Consider the following 13,157-nt stretch of genomic DNA (forward strand, 5'->3'; position numbering starts at 1 on the left):
AGAAAAAAAAGAAACATTTTACACAAAAAAAAACAAAAATATAAAAACAAAACAAAAAAAAACTTAAAAAAAAAATAAAATAAAAATAAAATAAAAATAAAAAACAAACTGCTGTAATTAAAAATAAAGTTGTCCTCCAAAGAGGGGGAGTGGTGGCTGGTAAAAGAAAAGTAAAAAAAAAAAAAAAACAACAAAAAATTACAAAAAAAAAAAAAAACAAACATAAAAAAAAAACAACTTACAGTTTTTTTTAGAAAATAAAAATAAAAATAAACTGCTGTAATGAAAAATAAAGTTGTTCTCTGAAGAGAGGGGGTGGTGGCGGGTAAAAGAAATTTTTTTTTTTTAAAGTAAAAAAAAAAAATTACACATAAAAAAAAGCTTAAAAAATTTATCAGAAAATAAAAAATAAAAACAAACTGTCGTAATTAAAAATCAATTAATTAAAAGAAAAGGAATAAAAATTAAAAGAAAAAAAAGAAAAATTTTACAAAAAAAAAAAACAAACTTAAAAAAAAATCAAATTACAAAATAAAAATAAAAAACAAACTGCTGTAATTAAAAATAAAGTTGTCCTCTGAAGAGGTGTGTGTGTGTGTGTGTGTGTGTGTGTGTGTGTGTGTGTGTGTGTGTGTGTGTGTGTGTGTGTGTGGCAGATAAAAGAAAAGCAAAAACTGTGGAGCATAGAAGCTGAACACAGCTCCTCCATGTCTGGTTCTGAGGATCTCCCTTAAGTTCTACATTCTGTTTACTGTCTCTAAATGGACAGATCGGTTTCAAATGGTTGTAATTCTGAAACAGTTAATGCAATATTTCCTTGAATTTAAGATGAAAGTCCACACTTAATTGCTTTTTTTTTTACCAACCCATAATGGTGATAAACTGAGGCAAAATGATCAAATATGTGACCATCCAAATACTTATGGACCTGACTGTGAACTAACAGACAGACTGGTGTACTGATCACATATGGGTGTGATGCTTTTATTGAGCCTCTGCCAGGCTTACGTACTTCACCTCGGGTGTGTCTGAAAGTGAAATCATCTCAATATTAGATTCTTCACACACGACAGCTTCCTTTGTCTGCAGCATTCTGAATCAGTTCTGGACTTGAAGAACATTGTTAGTAAGTATATTCAGCCGGTTCATTTAATATTTTATGTTTATGTAACGTCATAATATAGCGACTCATACCTCCAAAGTGTAACATTTTTGTAAAGTATAATACTCTTTGTTCAATCCTTCAACTTGTTCGACAAAGGCATGATAGTATTTTGCTCATAATGCAATACTTTTTTCCACTTGTTACAGATACAATGGCATCAGAAACTAACCTCTCCAAGGCCATCGCCTCCTTCTCTCAGGCTCTCCGTAATAAGCTGAGTGAGGATGATGGAAGTGCGAATATCTTCTTCTCTCCTTTCAGTATCTCCTCAGCTCTGTCTATGGTGATGCTAGGGGCCAGAGGCAACACAGCCAAGCAGATGTCAGAGGTAAGTCCATTACACCAATTTACCTAAACCCCAGTATTTTAACCCTGCTTGGCTCCAGAAATCACCAACAAAATCTAAAAAAGCAATGTAAAGTTTAGAGCACAGGTGTTAAACATGTGGCCCGGGGGCCAAAACCGGCCCGCCAAAGGTTCCAATCCGGCCTGCGGGATCAATTTAGGACATCAAAGTCAAAAATAATATTATAATAACCTATAAATAAAGACAACACCAATTTTTTCCCTTTGATTTAATGCAAAAAACTTTAAATTATGAAAATGTTTACGTTAAGAAAACTATCCTTTAACAATTAAACGTGAGTAACCTGAAATGTCTAAAGAAAATTAAGTAAAATTTTAACAATATTCTGCCTGTTACTAAATGTTTTGTGCCTTTGTAGATCTGATTTGTAATGCATATGTAGAAATGATAAGTCAAGGTATAATATTGATAAAATAGTACTTTTATTTCTTAACAAATGTCATTTTTTTTCAAGTTATTCACATCCTTTTTGTTTTGATAGTTTGTAAATGTAAATACTGGCAAAACTGAATGTTATTTTTTACACTAAAACAATTTGGAGTTGTCATTATTTATTGGCTATCATGCTATTATTTTACTGGTCCAGCCCACTTCAGATTAAATTGAGCTGAATGTGGCCCCCGGAAGAAAATGAGTTTGGCACCCCTGGTTTAGAGAAATTAACAGCTGGGTGTTTTTTTGTTTTTTTTCCCCCCACAATAATTTTTTTATTTGAAGACAATTTGTAGTTACTAAAACTTTTACAAAGAAGGCACAAAAAACTTAGATAACATAGCTTTGCTCTTATAATATATATAAAAATAGGCAATGTTTCACAAAAAGCTCATTGTGTACAGTGAAGCAAAATACCAGATTTTAAATTAAGGAATGATCTTGAAAAAATGAATGAAAGAATGATTTAACTATGAAAGACAAGAACAGTCTGCATGCTATTGTAAAAATATGCTCCAAGATCATCAGAGTCAGACTTAGAGACTCGTCTTCCCTCTGGGAGCTTCATGTGGTGACAAAAGCCCAGTCCATCATCAGGGACCCTCACCATGTGTTACATCAGAAGTTTGCCCTGATGTCTTCAGTCCGGCGTTACCACGCTCCTCAGAGGATAACCAACGGATATTCAAAATCTTTTATTCCTTCAGCTATCACACTTCTAAACTCTGACAGAAGCCATTTTAGTCATTTTATATGATTTTTTTTTTCTTTTTTTAAATATTAGCAGAACCAATAGGGTTTTTTAGTCTTTTAGTCTGCATTGGTATTTATTATTTATTGTTGATTATTTAAATGCATTTATTCATAGTTGCTTTCAATAGTCCTGTATTTGTGCACTGATTTATTTATATTTGTCACATTGCACTTTGGATGTGGGCTGATGTCTGTGGTAAGCTGCAAATGAATTGCCCGTATGAGACAAATAAAGTTTTCTGAATCTGAATCTGAAGAATGAATGGTAACTACATGGTCTGCAAATATCCTTCATCGTCTTCAAGCATTATGTTTAAGTTTTGTACATTATCAATGAAAGGTTTCCATACCATATCAAAAGTTGATTTTTTTATTTCAGTATATATGTTCTGTCAAGAGGAAGGTTTGTTAACATCTGTCTCATCTTTGAATCTTTTCCTAATGTAGTGCATCTGGGAATTTTGGTTGCTGTTCACATGTTAACACACCCATTTGGATGTGTTGATACAGACACATTATCAGATGGTGTAGAAAACCAGAGGATCTGGTTAGGCTGTGGTGATTGCCAACTAATTAGAGAGAATGTGTGGTTGAAATTCTAATATAGTTAATACATATATATATATAGATATATATAGTTCTAATAGTTAATAATTATCATATTCATTATAAAACATGCAGGATTTTTCAGAAGGTTCAGGTTCTGTGGTTTCAGTGTGGGTATCTGAGCAGCACATTCGACATTAATGAATGCACCCAAAGAAACAAAGTAGGGCAAAGTTGTCTTAAAGAAGACATGCAGACATGTCTGAACCTGTGTGTGACTAACATGAGGCGTCAGAGAATGTGCAGATGCAGCAGTTTCAGTTAAACTCTGCTCTGAAGTACACATATAACAGACTGATAGTGTTTCCTGGGATCTTTTGAATCATTTGCAGGTCCTTGGTTTCTCTGAGGTAGAGGAACAGGCAGGACCAGGTGAATGCATGCAGATGGGGGAGCAGATGCAGATGCCGATGCAGATGCAGAGTCAGAGTCAGAGTCATGGACGGATCCAGATGTACATGCAGACAAGAAGTCATATTCGGGGTCATCTTCATCAACAGATGCAGATGCAGATGCAGCAGCGTTCCAGCAGACTGCCCAACTATATTCGGAAGGTGGTAGAGAAGCAGACTATTTCACGCTTTAGTCCTATAACGCTGCTTTCCTGGGTCTTTTTCAGCAGATTTTGTTCATACGAATCTTAAAATGAAGCAAAAAAAAACCCCAAACCAACAAGCAGATTCATGCAGAAGGTGATCTGTTCAATGTCATATAATAATAATAAAAAAAATAGAATGAAGATAGATAGATAGATAGATAGATAGATAGATAGATAGATAGATAGATAGATAGATAGATAGATAGATAGATAGATAGATAGATAGATAGATAAAAAAAAAAAGAGGCAGTCACACCAGTGTTTCCAGAACAGAGATGTGTAACGTACAGCACAATACGCAACATTAGTCAGCTATAAAATTATAGCATTTTCTGAATGAGTCAGGCAACACATAAATTTAAACATCAGATTTCTCAACACAGCACGCAATGAATTAACATGATTAGACATAAACAATTCCCTGGCACTAGCCCATAATATTTATGGTGCCATTTCTTCGTATTCTTTTTGTTTTATCCAAATGGTTTCAGTGGTTTAGACAGCTAAAAACTGGAAGACGTTGAGAAGTAAAATCATCCATGTGCTTTTTCCATTATTGGCTGTAAGCGGCACATTAAATGAATTTATCAATATAAGACCAGCAACATATAGCACAACATGTAACATGAATGAAGCAATAACATTATTGTATTTTCCCTTAACATTTTTAGCTGAGTTGAACAAAAGCCTGCTTTAAAGTTTCTTTTTCCTGAGTCTTTTGCAACGGAATGTGTTAATCTTAATATTTTATCAATGCCTAAAACATAAAAACATGCAGATTTATGCAGCAAATGTTGAAAAGTTTGTTGTGGCAGTGTGTGATTTTAACTAATGATGAGAAAAATGACAGTAAATTATCCTTTTATTATAAAGGTCACAGACTCGTGGAAGCACTACATCTAGCTCAATTTACCACTAATATTTCACAAAGAAAATATATGTTCAGTGACAACATACAACATGAATGAAATGCTATGGATATTGATGATTTTTAGGTGAGTTGAACAAAAGGCTATTAATTTGAATTATGCACATTAACCCATAAAGACCCAGTGCTACTTTAGCGGCAGTTCCCAATCACATTTTTCCTCTATTTTTAACCTTTCTTCAGTGATTTATCACCATTTATTATACTGATATCTTCTGTATTTTGCATTTTTCAGTCAAAATCAGGTATTTTCTTGTATTTAATTTACTGATCATGTAGATGTTTTATGAACATCTAAGTAAAGTTGAGTGTTATTTTATCAGACACAGAGAAAACTGAAATAAAAGTGACTTTTTCAGCAAATATACCAATAACTGAACATAAAACAAATGCCTCCATCCAGTGTCATTTGTCAAACTCCATGGCTTTTACTGGTGAATCAATGTTGTAGAAGATGATGGTGTTTCCACATTCACTACGGAGCCTCTGAATGTCCAAATGGGTCATATCTGATGACCATGAAAAGATGAATAACTGCATTTTACACCAGTTATTTACATGGATTGAAAGGATTAATGGATCAACAGTTATTCAACATTTTATTTCAGGCGATGCTTTTGGTCGACAGTGAATGTTTGGGTCTTTATGGGTTAATATAATTCAGTACTGGTTGTTACTGTCATTGTTCGGTGTGGTTTTGTAATCATCATATCTTCTCTGACTTCACAGCAATTGAATCTCCAGAGTGATGAAGATGATGCCCACTCTAAGTTTTCCAAACTGCTGAAGGCTCTCAACAAACCAGATGCTGAATATGACCTCAGCACGGCCAACAGATTGTATGGAGAGCAGACTTATAACTTTAAAGAGGTGAGAAAAGATGACTCAGTGAACTTTAATTGAGTCCAATGGTGTCATATGGTCAACATCGGCAGGTAGAATGTAAGTGTTACATCATTTATTATTCCAGGATTTCATAGCAGAAACCAAAAAGTTCTACAATGCGATGATGGAGTCTGTGGATTTCCTGAACGCCTCAGAGGCCACCCGAATCCAGATCAATACTTGGGTGGAGGAAGAGACTAAAGGTATATCTCACATGTTTATCAGGATGTTCATTTGGTAGAATTACAACTGAGGCTCTTTTCAAAGTCTCTCCCATCTCTAGAGACAGATGACATGACATGACATGACATAGATTAACATAGCATAGCATAGCATAGCATAACATAGCATAACATAGCATAGCATAGCATAGCATAGCATAGCACAGCATAACATAACATAACATAACATAGCATAGCATAGCATAGCATCGCATCGCATAGCATAACATATTACTTTTATTTTTTGAAAAAAAAAAAGTGTGCTGTGACAGCAGATGTTCCAATAAATTTGGATTAACTTTTATTCACTCTTACCCTTAGATGGTTAATTTATTTGTGATTGTTGCTCTTTTATACCACTTCCTGTTGTTTTTGTTTTTCCCTTAACCCCTTGTGCATAAATGTTTCCATTTAGGTGTTCTGTAAGTTGAGTTTAACTTCTTCATCTTATATTACTTGTAGTGTTTACTATCCTTGCATCATTATTTGTTCATACAGTTCCCTCTGTTACCAGCAGCTATAACCAGAAATGTGTTTTGTTAGGAAACAACGCTTACCCTGACCTTTGACCATTGTCCACTACAATCTGATAAGTTAATCCTTGTGTCAAAGAGAATGCTGGTACCAAATTTGAGAAAAATTCTGAAGACATACAGCCATGGAAAAAATTATTGGACCACCCTTGTTTTCTTAAATTTCTTGTTCATTTTAATGCCTTGCACAACTAAAAGTACATTTGTTTGGACAAATATAACGATAACAACAAAAATAGCTCATAAGAGTTTAATTTCAGAGCTGATATCTATCCATTTTCCATGTTTTCTTGATAATAACCAAAATCACTTTAGGTCTTACATCAATAGTTATGGCATTGTACTGACAAAAACACTGCTTTTGGGCATTCCATGTTTTTCAGGAGTTAGTACTTGATCGCATAACCATTGCTTTTGATGACTTTTGATGGTCTAACAATTTTTTCTGTGACTGTACATACGAATGGACCGACATGACTTCACAGCAACTTTGACCCTTCACCAATGTTGACAATGTTGTTCTTTATTGTTCATTAGGTAAAATTAAGGACCTGCTGACATCGGATGTGGTGGATAGCTCCACCAAAATGGTACTGGTCAATGCCATCTACTTTAAAGGCAAATGGGCCCGAATGTTTGAGGAGGAATACACTGTTGATGCCCAGTTTAGAATAAACAAGGTAACACTAAACCACGAGACAACTATTATCCACTTTCTTCCTGAGTAAAAATCAACGTACTTTTAAGATTAAGATTATATCGGACAATACAACAAAACTCATAGAATATACGGTACCATGTCTGGTATCACTATCTCCTCACCTCACCTGTTATAGCTTTTTGTATCTGCCCCATGGCCCCAAAAGACCAGAAAAATTTAAGTCAAGACTGGCAGCCAAATTTGACATGTTTACCACAATTTGACCTTGAATATGAAGGTCAAGATTGATGTCCAAAGGTTGCGCCTAAATATCAAATATGAAAGAGATCAATTTGGTTTAGAGTCATCCTGTTGAAAATGTTGTCAAAGGCCACATTTTATTTTATTTTTATTATTTTTATTTTGTTTATTTGCACATCATAAAACAGCAAGAGAAAAATTTAAAAAAACAACATTCAAACAAGTTAACATCTTTGTGCAGGAGAAGATTGAAGCCACAAAAAGGCTTATGTGAATACCTCCCTGGAAATAAACAATACACTGGAGAAAAAAAAAAAAAGAAAAAAAAAAGAATTAAAAACTACAATATAACTGAAATAATAATCTAAAGTAAAAACCATAAAAATACAAATCACATTACAAATCCTCAAATACAAATCAAATGATATACAGCCTTACATTTTTTCGTGAATTAGAGTCCTTTTCAGATGATTTTTTAAAATAAAGATAAAGAAGATGTTGGTTGAAGTTCAGGTCATAGATTATTCCAAAGATGTGGTCCACGATATTTTAGAGAATACTGACTGACAGAAGTTCGGCAGTACGGAATATAAAATTTGCTTAAAATTTTCATGCGATATAACCAAACATGTGTCATCAGCAAATAAGAGAGGCAGGACATTTTTACATACCATAGGAAGATCATTTATGTAAATCAAAAAAAAGGAGAGGCCCACATTTGACGCATCCACCTTGATTTGACCGTGAAAATGAGGGTTAAGGTGGACACCCAATGAATTAATCCAAGACAGGGGCATCAAATTTACTGCCCGTGGGCCAAACACGGCCCGCCAAAGGATCCACTCCGGCCCGTGGGATGATTTTGTGAACTGCAAAAATTAAAAAGATACTAACAATTAAAGGTGTTAAATCATTTTAGTTCAGACCAATTCAATCTTATGTGTGTTGGATAAGTAAAATACTATAACAATAATCTATAAACAACAATTTTTCTCTTTATTATACTGTAGAAAAATAAAATTGCATGAAAATGGTTTCAATGCAGACCATCTTTTCACAGTAATTGTTGAAATGGTGATTGTTTTTTTAAAAAGAAGTTTCAGGTTGTACATGGTGATTCAGGTTATTCACATTTCCATAGTATGATATTACTTTTTTCACTGAACGGATTGAAATTATCATTATTTCTAGGTTATGATGCTATTATTTTACTGATTCAGCCCGTTTGAGATCATATTGTGATCATAATGTGGCCCCTGAACTAAAATGAGTTTAACACCCCTGATCTAAGAGCTTCCAATATTGCACCTAAATACCATACATGAAGGAGATTGGCAATAGTATCAACATGGTTACTTTTCACTAAATCATAGATCTCCTTCATGTTTGGTAATTAGGTACAACTTGGGAAGCTCTTGGAAGTAAAAAGTAGTTTTTAGCCAGAGTCACATTTCGTATGTCTATGAGATGTTGATAGCTCCACCGGATAGTGTTTTTCCAACCTGAGAAGCTTCCTCCAATAAATGTTAATGTGTATTTTTTATGGTTTTTAGAATGACCAAAAGCCTGTGAAGCTGATGACCCAGAAAAGTGATTTCCCTTTTGCATACATCCCTGAGGTCAACTGCCAGGTAAATCAGTTATATAATTTTTGGATTATGGACTGACTGGAGCATTTACCAACCAGGAAACACTGGTTAACGTACTTAACCCATAAAGACCCAAACATCCAGTGGCAACCAAAATCATCTACTAATCTAAAATGTTTAACTTCTGAACCACTAATCCTATTAAAATATTGAAATAATTGATGTAAAATGCAGTTTGCAATCTTTTCATGGTCATCAGATATGACCCATGTGGATGTTCAGAGGCTCCGTAGTGAACGTGGAAACATCATCCTCCACAGCATTGATTCACCGGTAAAACCCATGGAGTTGGATCAGTGACAGTGGACATGGATGCTTGTTTTTAGATTCTGTGATATCATTGCTGAAAAAGTCACTTTTTCTTTAGTTCTCTTCATTTTTGATATAACAACCCACACCTTTAAAATGAGATTTTATGAACATCTACAAGATCAATAAATTAAATATATAATATAATGTATAATATATAGATCAATAAATTAAAATATTATTTTCTTTTTTTTTCTTTTTTGTACAGTTTCTATGTCTTTAAATCTATTCTGTATTTTATTCTTCTATTTTGGTTTTAATTATTCTTCTGCACAGCACTTTGGTCCACTGCAGTTATTTTGAAGTGCTTTACAAATAAAGTTGGATTGGACTGGATAAAAAAATACCTTATTTTCATTGAAAAAACACAAAATACGGAGGATAATAACGTAATAAATGGTGATTAATCACTTAAGAAAACTTAAATATAGAGAAAAAATATTTGAGAAGTGCCACAAAAGTGGCTCTAGGTCTTTATGAGTTAAACTCTATGATAATTTCCTTCTTCTCTGGCAGATCCTTGAGATGGCTTATAAAGGGGAAGAACTGAGTATGATCATCTTTCTGCCCGATGAGATAGATGATGAGACCACCGGACTGGAGAAGGTGAAACACAAAATGTACATTATAAAGCAAAGAAAATGGTTACAGGGCGGCTTAATTGTAAAAATCCTTTGCACCATGAAAAGAAATTAATCAGTGTCTTCTACAGTTGCGGAAAAAATTGTTAGATCATCAAAAGTCATCAAAAACAATGGTTATGCAATCAAGTACTAACACCTGTGTGTATCATGTGACTAAAACAGACAGAAAAGAAAACATGGAATGGAAAAGCACTGTTTTTGTTAGTACAATGCCATAGATATTGATGTAAGAACTGAAGTGATTTTGGTTATTATCAAGAAAACCATGGAAAATGGATAGATATCAGCTCTGAAATTAAACTACTATGAGCTATTTTTGTTGTTATCATTATATTTGTCCAAACAAATGTACCTTTAGTTGTACCAGGCATTAAATGAACAAGAAATTTAAGAAAACAAGGGTGGTCTAATAGTTTTTTCCACAACTGTAGAATCATAGAGTGAGATCTTACTCCACCTGCCCACAATAAAACCCCTCATCCTGACATCCATGACAGTGTGAAGACCTGATTTTCACTGCCTCTAGGCTCTCATGTGGTTTTGATACTGACATGTTGTAATGTATGGTTATTCATCACAGCTGGAGAAGGAGCTGACCTATGAGAAGTTCAGGCTGTGGACTCAAATGCTTCATCCACTTGAGATTCAAGTGAAGATCCCACGTTTCAAGATGGAGGTTGCGTATAACCTAAATGATGTACTGAAACGCATGGGCATGATGGATGCGTTTAATGTGGCATTGAGCAACTTCTCTGGTAAGACACAGCTCATATGATGAATATATGTTGACTATTCTGGTAATGGCTGTGCCTGAATTTTCTCCCATGCACGAGAAAGTTTACAAATTTAAATTTATTACATGATATGAGTAGCATTTTAGCTGGGAAAACTTGCAAGATTTTCATGTTTTAGCATGTTCATGTTTCATGTTTTAACGTTAAGTCAGAATAGTCCTTTTAGAACACATATTAGTCAGCTCAGAGACTCAAAAAATGATAATTATGAAGACTTACAAAGCAGAAAGCACACAATACGAATCATAGGTGCAGTCAGATGCATTCACTGACCTGAAATCTAAGTGTTCAAGTAAATAAAGAATTGTAATTGTCATGTTAAATTTAAAATATTTCTCAGACAACAGAGATTTTTTTTCAGTGAGAAAGATCAAAGTGCAGTGGTTGTGTAAAGAAAAATGCAAACACATCAGATGTTAAATCCTTCTGTCGACAGGTATGAGTGAATCCACTAACCTGGTCCTGTCTGACGTCGTCCACAAGGCCGTTGTGGATGTAAATGAAGAGGGAACTGAGGCAGCTGCTGCCACTGCTGCCGTCATAAGTAGGCGATCCATATCGATCCCGAAAACCTTCACTGCAGACCATCCCTTCCTCTTCTTCATCCGGAACAACGCCACCGACACCATTCTATTTAGTGGACGGTTTTGCTGCCCATAGAGAGCACATGACCTCCAGAGCACTGGGATTCAACCAGAAGGATCACCTTAATGTTTCATAGTGTTAGATTTGAGGATTTCTCTACATACCACACTGGAGTCTCACTTTCATAGTAATGTCAATGTTTGTAAATCCATACGGAACAGACTTTGGGTCATATTTGTGCTCATACACAACATAAACTTAGCTATTCATAATTTTAAGCCAAAATTTTTTGTTACTAATGTCCATTCTAATGTCCATTCATTGTGAATGTCTGTCAAAATACACAAAATGGCAAATACTTACGCATTTAAAGCTGTTTTTCTTTAATGTATGCTCCCTGACCCAATCAGGGATTGTCATTTTGGGTCATGATGTTTACTTCCTGTATAAATATAAATTAGTGGGGACACTGAAATGTACTTTGACCTGTCTTTCATTGCCAACAGTATGATCATTACATTAGCCAGCCAGCTAGCCAGCCAGCCAGAGTGTGCTGGCCAAAACAGCAGAAGCAGAACATCAGAAAATTAATGCAATAAATCTCATATTGTCAGAACAAAAGGGTTAAAATTTAGGGCTGTCAAAATTAACGCGTTAATGCAGATTAATCTCATTAAAAATGTTAACGCAATTAACCCATCTGCAGCACAGAATGACTCTGAATGTCTCTGGCAATGCATTTTGGGTAGTTGTTACCATCATGCATGCGAAAATGGGCAGTTGATCCAGTAGTGACAGGCAACAGAACCAACCCACAAAAATAGAAGACGCTAAACACCATGTTGGCCCTCTGGATGGAAATATGAGGACAAAAAAAAAAAACAAGACGGAACAGTCGACTGACATAAATTATTATGCACACTCTGCTGGAAGTTTTATTTTCACTGAAGCATTTCCTGCTTGAAATACCACATATCTCACCACAGGCAACAAAAAACCTGTCTGTGGTCCACACACTGATGAAATGCTGTTTTGATAGAGACGTAAAGAACAGATGTTCCAGCCCAGAGGATAAGGCCTTCACTGTGTCACCCTCTTCCTCCAGAGAGGAGGGGTACCTGTTGTGTCGCTGTCCGGTGCTGAAATCACTAATAAGACCCAGATTGCTGAGGAGCTGTCCGGTGCTGAACCCACTGACGACTGCTATGGCTCAGTCTGTTGTTAACCTTTGAAGCACCAAAACAGCAATATTGGGACAAGCCAGAGTCAATAATTGTTCCCAGATATTTGTACATGATTACATACTCTGCAGTCTGGCCTTTGATTGAGGTAGTTTTATGACTCTGGGCACTATTTTTTTGGTTTAATAAATAATCATTTCCTTTATTTTTTCACACTGATCTGTAGGTACAAGTCCTCACATTATTTAACAAAGTCTCTCAGTATGAACCTTGTAGGAGCCCAGTTGTTCATTTTTCATGTTATTTTGAGGTGTTGTGCACGTTTGTGCCAGTAGGTGGCAGTTCTTCAGGCCTATGGGTTTTGGGTATTTAACTATGTGGGTTAATCAGTACTGGTGCGCACGCTGGGGAGGCTACAAGGATTTGACCGTGCCACGGCATGATAACACCGCAGGTCAGAGAGTATTGTGTTGAGTACTGAGTTTATTTGCCACGACTGAATGCGATAAATCAGCAATGAACGAAGAGGAAATGTTTTAACATTTGATGTATTGGAGCACTTACACCTGCACCTTTACACTGGCACGCGTGCAAGCCCTTCAGACC

At 35.2% G+C, this 13,157-nt stretch overlaps 1 protein-coding gene across 2 annotated transcripts; it reads left to right on the plus strand.

The window, feature by feature from the left end:
- The first annotated feature begins 1,061 nt into the window (after window positions 1-1,061).
- On the plus strand, window positions 1,062-11,849 carry LOC115411023 (leukocyte elastase inhibitor-like). Of its 2 annotated transcripts, none has more exons than XM_030122940.1 (10): window positions 1,062-1,126; window positions 1,312-1,493; window positions 3,656-3,877; window positions 5,579-5,719; window positions 5,820-5,937; window positions 7,026-7,168; window positions 8,943-9,020; window positions 9,864-9,953; window positions 10,572-10,746; window positions 11,222-11,849. In XM_030122940.1, exons 2-10 carry the CDS (start codon window positions 1,317-1,319, stop codon window positions 11,443-11,445), a joined length of 1,368 nt encoding a protein of 455 aa, XP_029978800.1. In that variant the 5' UTR covers window positions 1,062-1,126; window positions 1,312-1,316; the 3' UTR covers window positions 11,446-11,849. The 2 variants fall into 2 exon arrangements, with proteins under 2 accessions (XP_029978800.1, XP_029978799.1); XM_030122939.1 differs by having other exon boundaries at window positions 1,113-1,130; window positions 11,222-11,445.
- Window positions 11,850-13,157: the final 1,308 nt, after the last annotated feature.

The sequence above is a fragment of the Sphaeramia orbicularis genome, chromosome 20 (genome assembly GCF_902148855.1).
Source record: "Sphaeramia orbicularis chromosome 20, fSphaOr1.1, whole genome shotgun sequence".
In the NCBI taxonomy this organism is placed as follows: domain Eukaryota; kingdom Metazoa; phylum Chordata; class Actinopteri; order Kurtiformes; family Apogonidae; genus Sphaeramia; species Sphaeramia orbicularis.

What these genes read in the sequence shown, in the direction of transcription:
- LOC115411023 (XM_030122940.1), top strand. Translation starts at nt 1,317, where the DNA reads ATGGCATCAGAAACTAACCTCTCCAAGGCCATCGCCTCCTTCTCTCAG. An exon ending in TGCCCAACTATATTCGGAAG is followed by an intron (nt 3,878 to 5,578) that starts GTGGTAGAGAAG and finishes CTGACTTCACAG; the next exon opens with CAATTGAATCTCCAGAGTGA. An exon ending in GGTGGAGGAAGAGACTAAAG is followed by an intron (nt 5,938 to 7,025) that starts GTATATCTCACA and finishes ATTGTTCATTAG; the next exon opens with GTAAAATTAAGGACCTGCTG.